The sequence below is a fragment of the Antedon mediterranea genome, chromosome 8 (assembly GCF_964355755.1).
Source record: "Antedon mediterranea chromosome 8, ecAntMedi1.1, whole genome shotgun sequence".
Taxonomy (NCBI): Eukaryota; Metazoa; Echinodermata; class Crinoidea; order Comatulida; family Antedonidae; genus Antedon; species Antedon mediterranea.
The window spans coordinates 27,807,599-27,826,799 of NC_092677.1; the positions used below are offsets into that span (position 1 = coordinate 27,807,599).

The 19,201-nt window shown below is 33.2% G+C and overlaps 4 protein-coding genes across 8 annotated transcripts; 2 read left to right on the plus strand and 2 right to left on the minus strand.

Moving 5' to 3' along the window:
• The first annotated feature begins 42 nt into the window (after positions 1-42).
• Positions 43-1,582, plus strand: LOC140057755 (Y+L amino acid transporter 2-like). The gene is made up of 4 exons (XM_072103477.1): positions 43-532; positions 850-975; positions 1,299-1,401; positions 1,525-1,582. Exons 1-4 carry the CDS (start codon positions 43-45, stop codon positions 1,580-1,582), a joined length of 777 nt encoding a protein of 258 aa, XP_071959578.1.
• Positions 1,583-1,690: 108 nt separating this feature from the next.
• On the plus strand, positions 1,691-3,243 carry LOC140056764 (cystine/glutamate transporter-like). The gene is made up of 5 exons (XM_072102239.1): positions 1,691-1,786; positions 1,954-2,057; positions 2,218-2,314; positions 2,565-2,714; positions 2,962-3,243. The coding sequence occupies exons 1-5, from the start codon at positions 1,691-1,693 to the stop codon at positions 3,241-3,243; spliced, it is 729 nt and encodes a 242-aa protein (XP_071958340.1).
• A 12-nt stretch (positions 3,244-3,255) lies between these two features.
• Positions 3,256-10,987, minus strand: LOC140056765 (cystine/glutamate transporter-like). 4 transcript variants are annotated; one of them, XM_072102241.1, is made up of 13 exons: positions 10,879-10,979; positions 10,543-10,687; positions 9,763-9,925; positions 8,132-8,675; positions 7,581-7,706; positions 7,121-7,217; positions 6,980-7,024; positions 6,628-6,751; positions 6,231-6,334; positions 5,901-5,997; positions 5,304-5,453; positions 4,815-4,974; positions 3,256-4,372 (listed from the first exon to the last, which is right to left on the minus strand). In XM_072102241.1, exons 4-13 carry the CDS (start codon positions 8,667-8,669, stop codon positions 4,302-4,304), a joined length of 1,512 nt encoding a protein of 503 aa, XP_071958342.1. In that variant the 5' UTR covers positions 8,670-8,675; positions 9,763-9,925; positions 10,543-10,687; positions 10,879-10,979; the 3' UTR covers positions 3,256-4,301. The 4 variants fall into 4 exon arrangements, with proteins under 4 accessions (XP_071958342.1, XP_071958341.1, XP_071958343.1 ...); XM_072102240.1 differs by having other exon boundaries at positions 10,543-10,978; XM_072102242.1 differs by lacking the exons at positions 9,763-9,925; positions 10,543-10,687 and having other exon boundaries at positions 10,879-10,987.
• Positions 10,988-11,372: 385 nt separating this feature from the next.
• On the minus strand, positions 11,373-18,560 carry LOC140056276 (carbonic anhydrase 2-like). 2 transcript variants are annotated; one of them, XM_072101591.1, is made up of 11 exons: positions 18,253-18,560; positions 17,523-17,549; positions 17,230-17,397; positions 16,340-16,485; positions 15,452-15,550; positions 15,148-15,214; positions 14,874-15,040; positions 14,511-14,607; positions 13,808-13,909; positions 12,527-12,652; positions 11,373-12,073 (listed from the first exon to the last, which is right to left on the minus strand). In XM_072101591.1, the coding sequence occupies exons 1-11, from the start codon at positions 18,311-18,313 to the stop codon at positions 11,988-11,990; spliced, it is 1,146 nt and encodes a 381-aa protein (XP_071957692.1). In that variant the 5' UTR covers positions 18,314-18,560; the 3' UTR covers positions 11,373-11,987. The 2 variants fall into 2 exon arrangements, with proteins under 2 accessions (XP_071957692.1, XP_071957693.1); XM_072101592.1 differs by lacking the exon at positions 18,253-18,560 and adding an exon at positions 17,641-17,770.
• Between the last annotated feature and the right edge of the window lie 641 nt (positions 18,561-19,201).

The window sequence follows — 19,201 nt, forward strand, 5'->3', positions numbered from 1 at the left end:
CAACGTTTGGTGAAACAAGGAACATCCTAGTTGTGCATCAATATGGAAACACGCAAGCAGAGTATTGGATCCAAAATATCAGCAAATGGTTCGATAACATCAAGTACAGGAGATGGAGAAGGAATCGGGCTTGTCCGCCAACTCGGGATATTTTCATTTTCATCGTTAATTATCGGAACGGTGATTGGATCTGGTATTTTCATTTCTCCAAAAGGAATTTTAGAATATACACATACAGTTGGATTATCCATGATAATATGGGTGGTGTGTGGTTTAATTTCAACATTAGGTGCTCTCAGTTATGGAGAATTAGGTACAACATTCACAAAAGCTGGAGGAGATTTTATATACCTTTTGGAATCGTTTGGGCCTATGACAGCGTTTCTAAGAGTTTGGACTTGTCTGGCAGCTGTTAGGACTGGCACGTGGGCAGTTCTTGCTATAACATCGGCTACTTATATTTTAACTCCTTTTTATCCTAGTTGTCCTGTTCCAGGATTGGCTGTCCGTCTTCTTGCTGCCACGATTTTGTGTAAGTATTTATATAGATGGATTAAACAGGCCGAACGTTTCCAAATCAACATCATTGTTCCAATAAAGTAACACTAAGCAACATGTAATACAATAATTTATTTACAATCTGTAATCTATGAAAAAAAGTGGAAATTATTTTCTTGACACGGTTCTTAGAGAAAGATTTGTTGTAGAATATTAAGAGTTGGTTAAATAAATTATGTAGGATATTAAATTTTTGAACTTTAACTTGTCTATGACGTGACCCAGTCAATGCTCATGGCTATCTCTTCATGTAAACAGAATAATAGCTGATAATGTTTGTTTTCATTGCAGGTGCGGTTTTCTTAGTCAATTGCGTCAGCGTTCCATTAACCTCTCGTTTGAATGTATTTTTCACAATCGTGAAAGTGTCTGGTTTGATTGTGATTGTCATAGCCGGTATCGTGCTTCTTATCCAAGGTAAGAATGTTATCTGCGAGGCACAAGAATGACCTAATCCATCAGATACATTGACCACCTCTTCATCACTATTGAAAAAACGGTTCAAACGTCTTCACATACGGCTCAAAGCACATATAAAACATTGTCCAAACTTCTTTTGTTTCTTCGATTGTTGACAAAAAACTGGTCAAAGTGGTTCATCCAAATAGACACTAGCAAATTTAGACTCACAACTGTAGGATGGTAGCCATATCATTAGAAAAAGAATGAATGTATGCACCACGTGTTTACGCCAAGTAAAATGTCCTAATGGTTAAGATAAGTTAATTTGTTTCTTTCAGGAAACACGGAAAACTTTGAAGACGCATTCAAAGGAGACGGACAATTTAAATGGATAGATCTTCCTCTTGCATTTTATTCTGGCCTTTTTGCATTTTCTGGTTGGTAAGTTGCTACTGGTATTACACAATAACTTCATATTAGATTTACTATCCAACATGCAATATAAGAAACCTCTTGATTGTTTGTTAATTGGTAATGACAAATATATTTTGTCTTTATCATTAGGCAAATTACAGCTGCTATGGTAGAAGAAGTGATCAACCCATCAAGGTACGGTTTATAAATCTTTAAACATTCTTTAGTATATTGAAAGTACTTTCTAATTTGCATTATTATTAAACAAATATAATTACAAATTTTCAGAACTCTTCCTGTTTCAACAGTCATCGCTATGACAGTGATTACCAGTGTATACATCATGGCAAATATTGCATATTTCACTGTTCTATCACCAGCTGAGATTCTCGCTTCTGACGCCGTTGCATTGGTAAATACCGTATTGCCTTGTTCTTTGCATCAAATTCGTCCATCAATTCTTTTCTTTATATTCCTTCTTGACGCAATAACCTCGCTCCTTCTGCCATCTTTCTCATCAGACCTCCAATAATCATCATTTTATAGTCATCATTATCGTTTAGTATGTTGCTTTTGTAGAGTTTTGGTCAGAAGGTGTTTGGAGACTGGGCCTGGATATTATCGCTTGTGGTAGCGTTTTCTTGTATAGGTGCAATTAATGGCGGGATCTTGTCCACTTCAAGGTAATGTTGACAATCATTTATATTACACTCGAACCGAACATTTTTCTAAATGCAAGATGCAACCTCATTTATACGTTCCCGTTTTGTTCCTTTTCCAAATAATTTCTACTTTTTTGGAAGATTCTCCTTTACTTATGTTCTTATTTGTTTCTCCTCTTAGAATGAACTTTGCAGCGTCACGTGAGGGTCAATTACCTAAACTGTTATCAATGATTCACATAAACTTCAAAACACCAATGCCGTCTGCAGTCATTATGGTAATTAGCTGCTGCTATCTTGCAATGCAATTGGTCCAAAGACTACTTAGTGTTACATCTGCATTTCTACTACAACTGAATATAGTTTAACTTAAGTTCTATATTCTACCACACTTTTGGAAAATCACCTGTATAAACAAAAAACTATTACTAGCTAAATTTCTGAAGTCCATGATTTCTGGTTGATCACCCAGGCTAAAAATATATCCAATATCAGAGAGTACAATGTACCATGTTTATTCATTTTCAGATTCCAATTGCTTTGATACTACTTGTTGGTGACAGTGTGTACAGTCTTATAAACTACTTAAGCTTTACCCGTTGGTTGTTTATCGCTCTCACTGTTGGAACTGTTCCTTACTATAGAATAAAATATCCGGACTGGGAACGTCCATTTAAGGTTTGTTATTTAATATAAAAATCAGGAATAGTTTGAAAATAGTACACGGCGAAACGTACCGATAAAAAATGACTGTATTATTGTTTTTTATTATTTATTTATACTGGGTGACCTCTTCAGTCAAAGACTGGTCTCTCAGAGGACCCAGTTATGATCAGTGGCTGTGATGTACTGGTACACCGGAGTAACCCCCTCAAATCCCATTTTCTAGGAGTACGCTCATGTTTGATTTATTTTTTTTTCTCAGGTGAACTTAGCAGTACCAATCATATTCACCTGCTTTGCGTTGTTGGTCGTTGTTGTATCTCTTTACTCTGCACCAAAGGATTGTGGGATTGGACTAGCTATCATGCTTGCTGGTATACCACTTTATCTCATAGGTGTGCGGTGGACAAACAAACCATCTTGGTTTGACGAAGGAATGGGTGAGTTTTACAAATTACTGTATAATATAAAGTATAATAATACAACTGCAACGAATACTTCAAACACATTCACTAATTCATACTTTTCTTTTATCTTCAGATAATTTCAATTTATTTTGTCAAAAGTTCATGTTGGTGGTTGAAGGCGATAAAAAAGAGGATTGAAATGTTAAAACTAAACTAGAACTATACATTTATATATTAAGTTTATGGACCCTGTATAAAACTCCACATATAGACCCTGTATAAAACTCCACATATGGACCTTATATTACTGGTTCTCTATAGACCCTGTATCACTCGCCATCTATGGACCCTGAATCACTCGCCATCTATGGACCCTGTATCCCCGTCGAAATATGGACCCTGTATCTCCGTCGAAATATGGACCCTGTATCTCCGTCGAAATATGGACCCTGAATAACTCGCCATCTATGGACCCTGAATCACTCGCCATCTATGGACCCTGTATCCCCGTCGAAATATGGACCCTGTATCACCTTCCAACTGATTCATTCTTTACTTTGTACCTTTTAAATTCTTATTATAGTCCTGCATCACTTTCTATTTATGGACCCGAATATTAACCTTGAGCCCTGGCTAAGATCATCCTTCTCTCATATCAAACAGAGGTGCATATATGTATATATATAATGATTCTCTCTTATTTCATAAATAACAAATTTAAATTGCAGTTTCTAAATGAAATTGCAATATTCTATTAATAAAATAATGACTTTAAATTATGTAAATATTAGTTCTTTAAACCATTAATGAAATCTGTAATAATACAATAAGTTTTCTTAGATTAAATAAAAACAAAAATGTATAATAAAATGTATTATATTGCATCTAGTTTTTTTGTTATATAAAAATGTCAACCGCTTCAAAATCGTTTAAGTGTTAGTTACATTTTTCAATGGTGGTTCTACTTCAGGTGGATTTGCTCAATAGATATATATATATTATAACTTTTACTAATTTATTAAAAATAAAATATATTTAAAATATAAATTCAAAAGCACACACTATATATTTAGTGGGTTTATATATTCGGTGAAACACACCGGTATAAATTTCATATCCATAATGATATAACCAGGAAGATAGTAAAAAGTAATATTTTGTTTCTCCCTGATATAAGTTCCTCTACCAACACAGGTTAGTCTATGTAAGTACACTTTTCTTGTTGAACAATAAGTACAAGTTTCTGCAACCAAGTTGTTATGTAGCCTAAAAAATAAATTGCAGAATTTTAATTTTTGAAGGGGTCCTTTTTTTTCGACAAAGATCAAAATGAACAAAGGTAGTTTGGCTTATTTACCATAAAACCTCTTACTATGGGTTTGCATAAAATTGGTAACATTTCAGTGATCGCTGACTCGAAACAACTATGCACGTGACAGCATAATGTCATCCTCATGACCTACTGCTTCGCTGAAACACGTTTATATTTCATCTCCGTATACTGTTTTCCGCGACTATTTATATAAGACTTTTTCTAGTCCAAAAGTTCCGCAATTATTTTTAACTATTAAAACACATTCCGAACAAATTTAGACCAGCGCAAATTTTCTTATTGGAAATGTACTGTATTCCAATAATTCTAATTTAACATTTTTGTGCTAGTTGCAATTTCTGATTTTCCAGTAAAAATTAAAATGGGTGTACTCACTTTGTTTGCCAATGCATTGTCTTCTACTAATCAGGTAAACAGGTATCCCAGAAAGCATCAGACCTAAACCAATACCACACTCAATAGGAGCAGAGTACAAACTTAAGGTGACCAGGAATAAACAAAACAAGACAAACGTGATGGGTACCAACAGGGGAACCTGAAGCAATATACAAATGATAACAACAATAGATTGCAAATGAATGATTTGATGATTATACATAATAATATTTAACATTGAAAATCAAAATTGATGACATAAAATACAGGATAGAATAATGACACTACATTAATATAAATACTATCTTCTGATAACAGTCAGGGGAAGATGGCAAAAGATTTCCTACTTTTTAAGAGTTTTATCAGATAATCTATATTGTTTTGACAACTTGACCACAGTGCTGATTTTGCTATTTTTCCTCTAACTAAAAAGGATTAGAACCAAATATTTTGTTTAAAAAAAATTACTTCTCCAAAACTTCACCCTACCTTAAATGGTCTGTTCCATTCTGGATGCTTCCATCTGTTGTATAGTATGGTTGATGCAGATAATCCAAGAAAAAGCCATTTGGTAAAACTTAAGTAGTTTATTAGGCTGTAGACACTGCTACTTGTTAAACATAGTAAGCAAAATGGAACCTACCAACAATAAAAGAACATGTGATGTGAATCTGTAGACATGGATAAAAGGTAAATAGCATGCTTCACAAACACGCACTTCAAGACTAATAAAGATAATGAAATTAAATCATTCATTCTTCATTTAGCTTTTTAAATAGATTTAAATGTAGGTCAGATGGAAATGGAACACTATCAAACTTTATGTGACAAAAAAATGTGATGTGTCCATATATGGACACGATGATGTCATATCACTACCATATTTGAGCATATCACTACCATATGTGGGCACATCACACTTTGTTTTTGTCAAACTAGTTTGATTGTGTAGACAGAGCTTATGGAAAAGCAATATAAATTACTGTAAATAAACAATGAGTCTAATAGAGTATTTCACAAATATTATAGCATATAGTTTTGTGGTAAATACATAAAAATTTAAAAAATGTCAACGTAATGACAAACCATTAAAAGTATAGCAGGTATTGGCGTCTTGCAGTTAACTTGAATCATTGAAAAGAATGATGGCAGCTGTCCCTCACGTGATGAAACAAAATACATTCTACAAGAAAACAATTTGAGATAGTAGGTAACTTTGAACTACGTCATGTTATATTGGACGTGTGTCCTCGCTCTTCACCAAAACACAAGTTTGTTGGTTTCAACATCGATTGCCCCGACTTAGGTTGGTCGTCGCAAAACAAAAGCTCTCTAAATACCTTTTAAACTAATATTCAATTTGTATTTGTTATTGCTGAATCTGATATAATAAGGAACACAGTCAATCCAACTGACCTTGATGTACTAAGAATTGAGGCATTGGCGGACCCAATACAAGATGCTGACACAGTTAGTGCGATGATCCATGACATCTTATTAAATGCAGACTGCCAGTAGGTCTATCGAAAGAGTGAAATGTTTAATAATCAATAAACCATATAGATCATCAAATTTAGGGTACGCTAGGATTATAGGGAAAACCCACCGACCTGAAATGACCCTTTCCGAAAAATAGTATATACTGTATACAGCAGAGAGTACAAATTAATGTTAGTTTGAATAAACACTTTAACATGTTTGCGATGTGATATATTATAGTTTTGTTCTGTAACTACTTTTGTTGTAGAATGTCAACAACGTAATGGGGTTCATTGTGTGTACACATTGGGTACAATGGTGTAAAGCAACTCACCAGGGCAACGGCCTCAGAGTTAAGAATATCGTCAACAGACAGAACAGTGAAGTAGGACACGTTGACCAGAAGGTATAATGATGTAATAATCACCATGGAGATGATAATAGCAACTGGAATGGTTCTGAAAACAAACAAAATATGATATATATCGTAAACCACAATTATTATTATAATATGCTATTTTTATTACTAATTTAATTAAGTTTATATTAGTATTAATTGGCTAATTACTCGCTGTTGGATGTGTATGAAATTAAATAAAAATTGTTCTTCCCCCTTTCTTATAATAATAATGGTCTTATATAGCGCCTAATAAAATGTTGCTAAGCGCTTATGTCTGTTTATTTACCTATGTGGTCTCTTTATTTCTTCAGTCATTTGAGGAAGACACTGCCTATAAATAAGAGGAAAATTATTTTTTTTTAACTTTCTAAAAAACAAATTGTACTCAAAAGTTATTCTTTAAAAAATGACAAAAATAAAATCGTACCATCCTGAATATGCATACATCCCTGAATATAAAGCTAGAGGAAGTTTTGTGATTTCAATGTGTGATTCAATACCATTTGAGAAATTATCTCTATTACCTGAAAAAATAATAATAATGAAATCATTTTAAAGACAACCTGGTTTAGTTAATTCCAGAATGTAAAACTGCGCCCAACAAATCGCCTAACAATACTAGCATTATTTATTAAAAAGAAAAGTTTTAAGTTGATAGATAGAGGTACGTTTAAAAACATATTCTCTAGTTATTTTTTACCTTGTTACTACGAGCATTTTTAGTTTTGTTTGTAAATAAATTAGATTCCTTGTGTGTCAAAAAAAAGAGTTACTGTGTTAACTAGAGTCTATACTCCTTCATTTAAAAATCTAGTGTTTGAATATTGTGTGCAAGGATCTGTACTACTGTATTGATAACCAAATGCATGCATAGGAACTTATTTCACCTTGAATAAATAGAAATATCCCTGGTACCAAAATGATGATGAGTCCAAGAACTTTCGCTAATGTTAGGAACTGTTGTAATCTTGACGTCCATTTAACACTTACACAATTCAGGTAAAACAGACAATCTATAAAACAAAAGAGTAGAATTATAAAAATTATATCACACATAATATACAGAATCAAGATTATAATTTTGTATAGGAAAAGGTTTGTATGGCGATTAAAAAGTTTGGTTTTTCCAAAAAAGGAAGAAAAGGCATCATTTTTTGATCTAAAGCTCTGCCTACACTATCAAACTAATTTGACAAAAAATTGAGTGCCTAAATATGGTAGTGATATGCACAAATATGGTAGCTTTATAAATGATTGACACTGGGGTCCTGACTTAAAGTTCAATGAACTTACTGTGACCTCCATCCACTCATATACAGTACACTGTATATACTTATGTTAAAACTGTTTAAATTCATTTGAAGAGTGGAAAAGGAACGAAACTGTATACTGTACTGCGGGTCACAGAAGATATAAGTGTGAGATAATATACACTTACACATTGATATTAAGGTAATCAAACTTATAACAATATCTGGAACTTCCTGGCAATGTGAAACCAACGGTTTGACAATGTAAACAGAAGCTGTTAAAAGGACAACCATGATGCTTCCGGAGCGTACTGCGATCAACGAAGTCCAAATCCGCAAGAAACCGACCATCGGTCCAAAACTTTCAAGCAGGTAGACATAATCGCCACCAGACTTTGAGTAGGTAGTGCCGAGTTCTCCGTAACAAAGGGCTCCAAGTGTGTTCGCAACGCCACAAATAACCCATAACATTAACGACAAACTGACATCGGGCACCTCTTGAAGAATGCCTTTCGGTGAGATGAAGATTCCAGACCCAATAACAGAACCAACTATTAATGCAATACATGAACCAAGGCCTAGTTGCCTTTTAAGTACTATAGGAGAGTCGTCTGCAGCAGCAGCAGGTGATAATTTGGAAGATTTAGGGTAGAGTTCCTCATCCTCTTCACTTGTTGTAGTGTCTTCAGCAAGCAGCGGTACAGACTGTCCAATAAAGTTGTTCATTTTTATCTGAAAAGAAAATTAAGGGATAAATAACGCGATTCCTCTTATAAAATTGTACAGTATTTAAAATAAAATGACTTTGCTTATTAATATAGTCTTAATTGTTGAAACAGATACTACATAGGCCTAGTCTACAGTAGCTTGAATTTCCCCTCCTGGCCTAGTACTATTGCACAATAGGACTAGCCCTAGTAGTAGTTACTACTACAGTCTGGCTTCTGCTGCAGCATTCCTCAAAATGCATGTAGGGTATATAGATTGAAATAGGCCTATAAATAGGCTAGTAATAGGCCTATAGAAGTATAATACAGTATCTATATATAAATTATGGTTAATTCTGACATAGGCGAGCACAATGCAAAAACTTCGGTACAAATCTCCGCCTTGGATACCTACCTTATCTATCCGAGATGTACCGCGAAACGTAGATTTGATAACATTAGTGTGCACGCCGACGCTATTGTTCCATATTTATATCTTAGGAAGATATTATAAAGAGTTTTTTAACAACATTTATGATTTCAACATTGGATTTTCCTCTCAATTTCAATTCTTCCCGGTCAAAGTAATTTCCGGGTTTAAGATAAGTTCGCCTTAGTTTCAAATATTTTCTCTCTTTTATACACAAGGGAGCAGTTAAAATAATAGATTTGACCCTAAAGGTGACTGGAAACAGGCACTTTCCATCAATCAATACAGTGTCCCTTTGGAAGACGAAAAAAAAATTGGCCATTAATCATAGCCATTTCAGTTTTTTGTTTATTTTAAAACATACCACACGTGTGTGAAGGTACAGTAGTTAAATAATAGGAATTATACTGCAAATTAATAAAGATGAAATTAATTATACGCCATAAAGAATCAGAATATATTGTGGGGAATAGTATTATAAAATTACATAGGGAGATTTGATAAGACATTTGGAAGACGAAAAATATGTCAGAATTAACCATAATTTATATATAGATACCACGCGTGTGTGAAGGTACAGTAGTTAAATAATAGGAATTATACTGCAAATTAATAAAGATCAAATTAAATATACGCTATAAACAATCAGAATATATTGTGGGGAATAGTATTATAAAATTACATAGGGAGATTTGATGATAAGACATTTTTCGAGTGAAATCCCGATAGCTGAGTTTTATTGAGTAAGCTTGCAGGAATAACTGTAGGCGATCTTCCTGTGTCCCATTAGGCCCAAGATGTCTGCCCATGTTGCAAGCCGTAATGTCTTCTTTCTTGGGCCCACTCTGTCACGACAGTTAGTTTCAAAAGATGATTAAATTAAATAATGTATTAATAATTATTAGGATGGTATTCATTTGAATAAACGCCTCTCCAATAAAACATCACTTTGAATAATAAACCCCCCCCCCCCAACCCAACTATCTAATAAACGTCCATCCACATATTTATAATAACACAATTATACTATTTGTAGTAAAATTCACCGCACTGTTATCTACAATTTACCAAGCATTTGTTATTCTTTTTTAGCACTTTTCATATCTATTAGAGGATTTCATTTGATTATAAATGTTACCATATTATTAAAACTAAAAAATTTAACATATATCCCTCGAATAAGCACCTCCCTCAAATGACCTCCGCCTCCCCAAAGGGCCCTACCAAACAATAAAAACTATACTTTAAAATGTTATTAATCATCTAAAACACTGTGATACAAAGTAGTTTAGTTTTACGAATGTCAAGCATTTTCAATAATGGTAACCGACAGAAAACGTATAAGGAGAACATTATCATTCCGAGAACCATCGTCTACACTTCCTAGTTAGAGGGGGAGCGAGCGAAGCGAGCTCACCCTCTAGTTCTATTAAATTATTAGTAAATAAAATAGTAGTATTACCTACTGCTCAGTGTACAGCACTGAGCTGCATCCATAATAAATATAATATGATGACAACAAATATGCTACTTCAATTTCAATGGGACGAGTTGACCTCTCTTTCTCCCTACTGCTTTCCACCAGGCTGAACTATGTAGAGGGCTCGCTAGCATAAACAAAATCTTGTTAGTTTTGCTAGCTAGACCATGGATTAAAGAATAGACTAGGCCTAGGCTAGATAGACGGTCCCGACTAGACGACGGAAGGCCGTATTTATTAGTATTACTATTATTAGTTAGGCCTAACTAAAAAGGAGGCTCTAGCAATTAATCTAGAAATTAAAAGTATACTACACACGTCAATTCGTCAAGTAGTGATATTCATTGCGAAGTTCCGTAAAAATCAAGGGAAAACATTCCATCTGCTAGCTCTTTATAGGCTAGGCCTGCCGGGTGTAGCGTGCGTGCAGGAGAATAGGGGGAGGAGACTAGACAGCTGCAGCTACATACAATACAAAGATAGTACACATGCGCAGACACGACGTATAAAACGTGCGCAAAATAAAACAAAATTGTACATAAAAACAAAATTGTGACCCCGTTACTGACCTCGTTGGAAACGTTTCTTCATTGTTCAATTGTTTGTAATTTAACTTTTCCCTGGTTTGACAAACACTTTGATTATTCTGTCTTTGGTTTGAATTCAGCGAATTACTAGGCCCAGGCCTACTATTATGTAGGATTAGGCCTTTTTGGTTGTTATTACATGAGTGTGTCAATTCCTTTTCTCTATTATTAAATGAAAGTCAACAATTACTTAAATTCATAATATTGAATTTTTTCTTTTTACTGTCTCCTATAAAATACATTTCATGTAGGCTTAATAACATTTTTTTCGGTGTACTTTTTAGTATTATAGCCTACTGTAATCTAATCGGTTGAGTCCTCTTTCTTAATTAAAACAATCATACAGGAAGACAAACAATAAAATAAACCTAGAGATGAAAAAAACATGTAGGCCTACTGTTCCAGTAATGACAATTGATTTATTTTATGTTATCATTCATTATCATCTTGAAGTAATTTATTATACATGATGGTGTTTTTTTGTTCGTCTGTAGGCATGAAATATCCAAATACAGTAAAACATTTAGTATTAAAAATTACACTTCTGTAAATTTTTATTTTACCTTAACTTTCTATTACTATTAGGTCAGTCTACTGGTACCTTTACAAAAAGATTATTGTTTGAAACAAAATTATTATTTAATGTTTAACCGATATACATTGAAATACGTTATAGCCTTACGGTATGATTTAATTATTTCCCCATGAAATATTCTAAACGACTACGTTTTTACAAATTTCAATTATTAGATTACATTCACCTAAAAAATAACAAAGAACACGATTACAAATGTTAACAAAGATCGATGTGACTGGAAACAACCTCTCACTCACAGGCTACTATATTATGCAGAAGTATTGGCAGTCGGAACCTATTAAACACAAGCCGCCATTCTGACAAGGTGAAGATTCGCACGGATTTGTATCTGAAATCAAACCAATCAAATTGATTCATCCTTTGATCATAATACCAGCTGTGTCTTAACTTATTTAAAATCAAACTTAAAAATTGTAAATTGTATTTTAAAAACTAATTAAGTAGCAATGTTCCAGTTTTAATTAAAGTTTCGAATTTTTCTTTGTATACCTTGTTTTATGTTCAATCAATCAATCAATCAATCAATCAATCAATCAATCAATCTCTACAAGAATGCCAATAATTCCATGATCTTATCGCAATTTGTGGCGCAATCCACAAAACACATAGTTCTACGTAGATAAATGTTTATGATTTCTTTTGTCATGAAATGATGTTACGGTCCAATATCCATCAAGCGACTCCGACTTTTTGAAGAGAAATTTGTTCCGTGCAAACTCACACGAATTTAATATTATGCCTACACATACATTATAACTCTTCAAATCAATCTATTACTTACAGTTTTCGCAATTTGTTCCCGAATAACAAGGAGGACACGTGCACTCATATAGCAGGCAGGTTTCTCTTGGGCCGACAGAACATGTCCCGCCGTTCATACACACATTCTGATCTTCACATGGGTCATCTAAAAACAATGGTATAGAAGAAGAATGAGAGCCAAAGTATTCCTGGTTTTGCTGCAGTTAAAGATGTATTGTCCCCCTGAAAAAATAATTCTTACAAAATGTTTTGTTGAATATTCCATTTTAATGTAACATAATAGTTATCCACTTTGACCAAAAATTGGATCGAAAAAAAAATGGATTTTTGGTCGAATTTAACCATTTATTTTGTCAGAGTGAAAACATAATTTTATTTTTTTTCTATGGAAGTGATTAACTTTATTAAAACTACAAAATAACATATTCAAAGTCTGATTTAATTAATTTTCATTTTTCATGTTTTTGGGGGACAATACATCTTTAAGAAGATTTGATTTCATTTTTTCGGCGGCCTATGGCTTACACGCATTGTCGTCGGGTAGTCGCCAACTGGACCTAGAATTCTCCAAAACTGTAGCACTATACTAATGGTGCAACGCACAACAAGGACGTTACAACCATAAGAAAATTGAAATGCCACATAATTGTGTTGGTCAACTCACTTTGCGCTAAAGATTGGTTCGCACTAGCAACGCAACGCAAGGAAGGAATATATTTTTGTAGATTTTTAATGTTGTGAATATTTTAGTGAATAATTGTGCAATGTTGCCACCTATACTAAAAGATAATAATAATAATAATCAAATAAAGAACAGTGCAGATAGGTTTTACTTTAGTATATTATAATGCAAATTTTTCGTTTTTTTTTAAATAAAAGTGCAATTGTATTTTCCAAAATTGTGTATATATTTTAAGATTCTTAATATTTTAAATTTTAGTGAATAATTGTGAAATTTTGTAATTGTATATTCCGAATTTATTATTGTAGTTTTTATAGATTTCATTTCAATATTTTTTATTGTAATACAAACGTTATTAGCTATGTGCTATTGTTTTTGTAATTTTATATATACCGTAATAAATAAAAAAAAAAAAAAAAAAAAAAAAAATAAAGTAACGCAACGATTTGACCCATCACACGATGGATTATTCGAACAGTGGTTTGTCATTGGTCAACTCGTTTGCTTTTCGAGTACGTCCTTGCGTTGCGTCTCTAGTGGGAACCACGCTTTACGTCACGCTTACGTCGTTGTGTTGGATTCAATTAATGGGAATCAAAGTGTGTTATTTTTACTTACATGTTACACAACAAAAATATGATCGGCATTGGGCCTCTATCAAACACGTTTCCTTTTCTTTACAAGGTGAAGATTGGCAAGGGTCTGGGTTACATGGATCCCCTAAAAAAGTAAATTTGTAATGTTAAAATATAAATATGGAAACAATTCAGTGTCCGTTAAATAAAACGGTTCAAAATATAAAATCATAAAAGATTATAACATACAACTGACACTCATTGAAAAGTAATACCTTATTTAGGCCTACCTTTCTTTCCATCTTTTAGAAAATTTGGCGGCAACTATAACTACATAGGAACGATTCTCATATTTAGAATCAATCAATGTCATTCGCGCGCATGACCAGCATATGCCCCCCATAGTGCGAAATTTACTCTACTTTTAGTTTTAACCATAATGTTTACCTTATTTCCAAATTTACCAATTACTTCACGGTTAGATCATGTTTGTAAATTTTATCCGAAAGCTGTTCCGGAACTAGCCAAACTGACTTTCGGGAAAGAAATGAGTTAAGAATAAGAAAGCACTCGCTGGCGGGCAATAAGATTTTTCATTTAATTTCTACATTTAAAACCGTCAAATATTATGAATAACTTGCACTAATGTCTCTAATGCTAGTCATTATCGAGTGAATACGCCAATGGCCGCATTTCAATCCGGCGTAAGCCACGCTAGCCTTACGATTTATGTGTGAACAACGTACTGGAGTAAGTAACTATACGTCCGTTTAATGCTTGCAGTGGTCGAAAATTGTCTTGAATAATTTTGTTGCCACTTCGAAGTGTTCTTAGCATTTGAATCTGAAACAAATTAAAGAAACACAACTGAAAATCTATAATGATACAAAATCAATCTTGTATCAAACTTTAAAAGCGATATTTGATGTAAAATGTCAGTAGACTTTATAATGATCAAATACATCCTCGCCTCGTTTACAGTTTGCGATGCTATATAGTAGTGCAACACACATGCGTGCAGTAAAATGCGCAATAATTATATTTTTGAAATTAGAATGTGTAATCAGAGGGAAGAAAAGTCAGAGCAACAACAATCAATTTATGCAGACCTGGGTGCTAGATAAGTATATCAGCTCTTTGAACATTGTCCAGATGACGGCTTCATTGCAACCAGGAGTTGTCAGCGAACCATTATATCGGTAGAATTCAACAAGATTGTCTGGTAAAAGACTCTCCAGAGTAAAAACATCATTTGGAGGAATGTTGTATGTATCGCCTGTTGTAAGAAACCAAATAACAAATTTCGATTTTTGTCCGGTCCATGAATCTAACCTAACTTAGCTGGTAGGCTACTTTACTTTAAACAGAAATAACTAACCATACCTTCTTCTTGCACATTCGTTAGAGAGCTCAGAAGAGTTTCGAAATTTGCGTTGTCTTCGTCAGACACCTACAAAGAATAATTGTTACGTTCTCGTGAGGGCGGTTCATTGTATAGGCATACTTGAAATGATATTAAGAAATCTACACAAAATACATCAATAAAAATTATACGAGGAGTGTACGCGGCGAGATACTAGTTCAGTACCAAAAAAAATCTCGCCCAAAATATGCACATTATGATATACTGTAGGCCGATTTAAAACACCCCACATTATTTGAAATTAAAGCTTTCTTCAACACGTACCTGGAAGAAAAAGCCAAGTACAGCAAGTCCAGTGCTACCGCCTTGTTGAACAGCGTCAGTTGTACTTGAATATATGCTATTGTAATGCACAATGTGCATCTAAAATAGAAAACAAACACAATATAAAAGACAGCTTAAACTCGAGCGGCAGACTAACACAGAAGAAACTGCTTAGAATGGCCGCGGTGATGCTGGAAATAGATTCTAACCTCTTCTGTGTTTTTATCAATAATCTAGCCTACATTCAATATAAACCGAAATCCAGAGTGAAGTGGCGGACTCAAGGTCGAACTTAGGCAAGATTTGTAGGTGATAAGGCTGTAGGTCTCCCGATATTGTCACCAAACTCATTTAAATCAGGGATAGATGGAGAAATAATGTTCTAAGTACTAATGATTGTCTTTATGAAGTTTTCCTTAATTGATGTAAATTCCAAATAAAGATTGAGGAATCAATACTGAATATGATATTGTTGTCAAAATGATCAATGGTAAGGCACCATTCTTTTTCCCACTACACAATGCGACTATATGAACGTACACCATTAACATTACTTATCAGTTATTTTGTTATGTTCTTTGGTCACGAATGTATTACTGAAAGAATGGACATGAATTAATACTATCATTGTACGGCGTTATTATTAAAGGATGACTCCATTGCATTAGTTTGTGATGATTATTGTTACACCACTTTTCATGATATTACTTGAAGCATAACTGCATTGTGTTACCAGTAAATGCCTTGATCCTATTTATATACCGTATATTGTTATATAACTGATTTAACAAATAAATGAATGGATAATAGCCTTGGTTTAAAATTTGTAGGGTGGCAATAAAAACTCATTTTGCTGACAAGTTTTCTTTTAAATCAATCATGTGTTACCTCTACAGGGTATTGAACGTTGTTAAGCGTGTGTTCAGATCCAACAGCATCACGGCTACCCCAATGAAAATGAAATTGAGCAGTTTTATAGGTACCACCAAGTCCACCACCAGAAACTGAATAATCTCCTGTCAGGTCTATTTGCACTTAAATAAAAAACAAGATTATAAGGAATAAGATAGGAATAAGATCATACGTTTTAAACAATGAGAAAGGTGTTTCAAAACAGTTTCGTTTGGCTTAATAGCTAGACTTCTTCGGGTCTTCGTTAAAAATATACGGTAGGCTAAAAAAAAAAAACCAAAAATAAAATTGTAAATTATTATATGAAATTATGATATAGTTACAAAACCATTATTATGTATAGATAATGTTATATACGAAGCAAAACATGATTAAAGTTGAAATAATTACTTTCAAAAGGAATTATACATTTATACTTATTTATATTTAATGTGTATAATATATAATACAATAAGAAATATGAAGGTAGTGTAAAAAAGTAGCTTATTCTATGTAATTTATGTATAAATGAAATGAAAAAACGTGAGAGACACCCATTAAAGAGATAAATATATATAGACTTATCGGAGCAGACTTATTTCTAACCGATCAAACATTAAATTATTCCCCATTTATACTTCCGATATTTTCAGTGATAGAACAGTGGTAATGCCTCAAGCTACTTGACACTGGAATAAGCTAGTTAAACCAGGGAGAGTGACATTTCATTTTGAAGGATGCACCTTTGTGCTAAGTGTGCCACCGATCTAAAGGTGTAATTCCAAATAAATAAATAAAAATTACCCAATAAAGAATTGAACGGTGCCGGTTGATTAGAGTTTGTGAATGTAGCTTCATGCTGCGGTAATTTTAAGGTTTATGCTTACGTGAATGGCCATTGTTTGTTACTACCATGGATTTATCTGCGACATCTCCAAATCCAACGAAAGTGAACGTTCCCAAATTGCCTTTCTCTGCACTGGAAGGGTCGATGTTAATAGGCGATTGATTGTCTCCGCCACAGTTTGGAAATGTATTAGCCCAGTTAGCAGGACCTATCGAAGCAAAACAATTAAGTTAATTCAATGATGAGGAGGTTAAAAACTCAAAATATTTTCGTATATAGCTTCAGAAAGATATAATGAATATGGAATGGTTAAAACAATAAAATGTACTATACCATCCTCGCCCGAGTAACTCCATTTTTCTATATAGAAAAAAAAAGAAAAATACCAAATTAATGCCTTTAAATCTTGAATAACTATAGGTTATTATAATTATTATATCATTGCTCTTACCTAATCCTCGTAAACCCAGTCGGATTGAATCATTTGATCGTCAAATATGTCACCATTTCATAGAATAGTTTTGTTTGTTTTATTGGTTTCACCACACATTTTAAAATAAAAGATAAAAATTACAAATTGCAAAAAGAAAATTATGATAAGGTTAAAACAACTTGATATATTTCCAAAAAGGCGTAGTGTTTTATCTTAAAATTTGTTGAATTGACAAGGTATCTTTTCAGTAAACAAAAATCCAAAATATCAACTTAATTTTCAAAAACTTAATTGCAAAAAAGTCAAGAGTCACGTGTCTTTATACTTTATAATTATAAAAAAATATATATATAGAAAATCAGGCTTATTGATTTTATTAAGAAATGAGATTTTTTTATCATCCTTAATTTTGGTAATACTGTTTAATTATCAGAGGAAAGAGTGAAACTACTATATTTCAAATATTATACAGATATGTAATATAATAAAATAAAATACATATACAGTACATATTGAACAACTTATTTATCTATGGTCCTACTTATTATAATTATAAGAGATGGTCTTCTACTTTTATTCGCTTCCAAAGTTTGAAAATCTAAAATTGTAAATGGTAAAATAATTTCTTACCTGCGGCGATAGCAACTGACACTGCAGTAAAGGCGAGGATAGCTCTATACAAGATCGTCATCTTGTTACGGCTTACGTATCAGCATACAAATGACATTTCCAATTTATCCTATTTATTGCTATAATTACGGCTTATGGAGGTCAACATAGATAACACAGTCTCCAGCCAAACAATAGCAATGAATAAGAGCACTCGACACGTATCTGGGGTAGCAGTAATACGATTAACCTATTAGAAAGATCATTGAATGGTAGTATACAATGTCCATTCATGCCGCTCAATGATTGGTATTTTAGTATTAGACAGATACCAATCAATAAGAGTCACAACATAGGCCTATTACGAGAGTGAAAACACGATTCAAAGGTTAAAATTCTAATATAAATAATATCTGGAATATATAAATGTTTTAAATTGAAGGATATGCATTGTATTGTGTAGAATTTCGCAATGATGTACCGTGTAGTAGACTTTTAAAGTATTTGCGGTTCGGAGAACAAACGCAACCAATGTTACGTTTCCGGATCATTGTTCGATCGTATTTTATGGATTTGACACAGAAAACACATCTTTATATATAAAGGGATAAACATAATACAGTAGTGTGGAGTTTGTGAATAAAAAAATATAGGACAATTTCAATAGACACTCACGTCAATCACGTGACATGATTTTAATCTGATGACGCATTTAAATAGTGATTGTATATTGGTACACGTCTTAGTGTCATTTGATTAGTTCATTAATTTAAGCATCACGTACTTTACTTTCATACTGAACGAAATGTAATAGTAAGTGTCACCGAGGGGCACCGAGAGCATGACAATACTGCGTTATAGTAAACAATAAAACACCATACAATGTTACAGTACAAATATATATTGCGTTTGTTTATGCTTTGGCTCATGTTTAGCCTATTGGAACAGTGATTTTAGATAGAAACTTGTA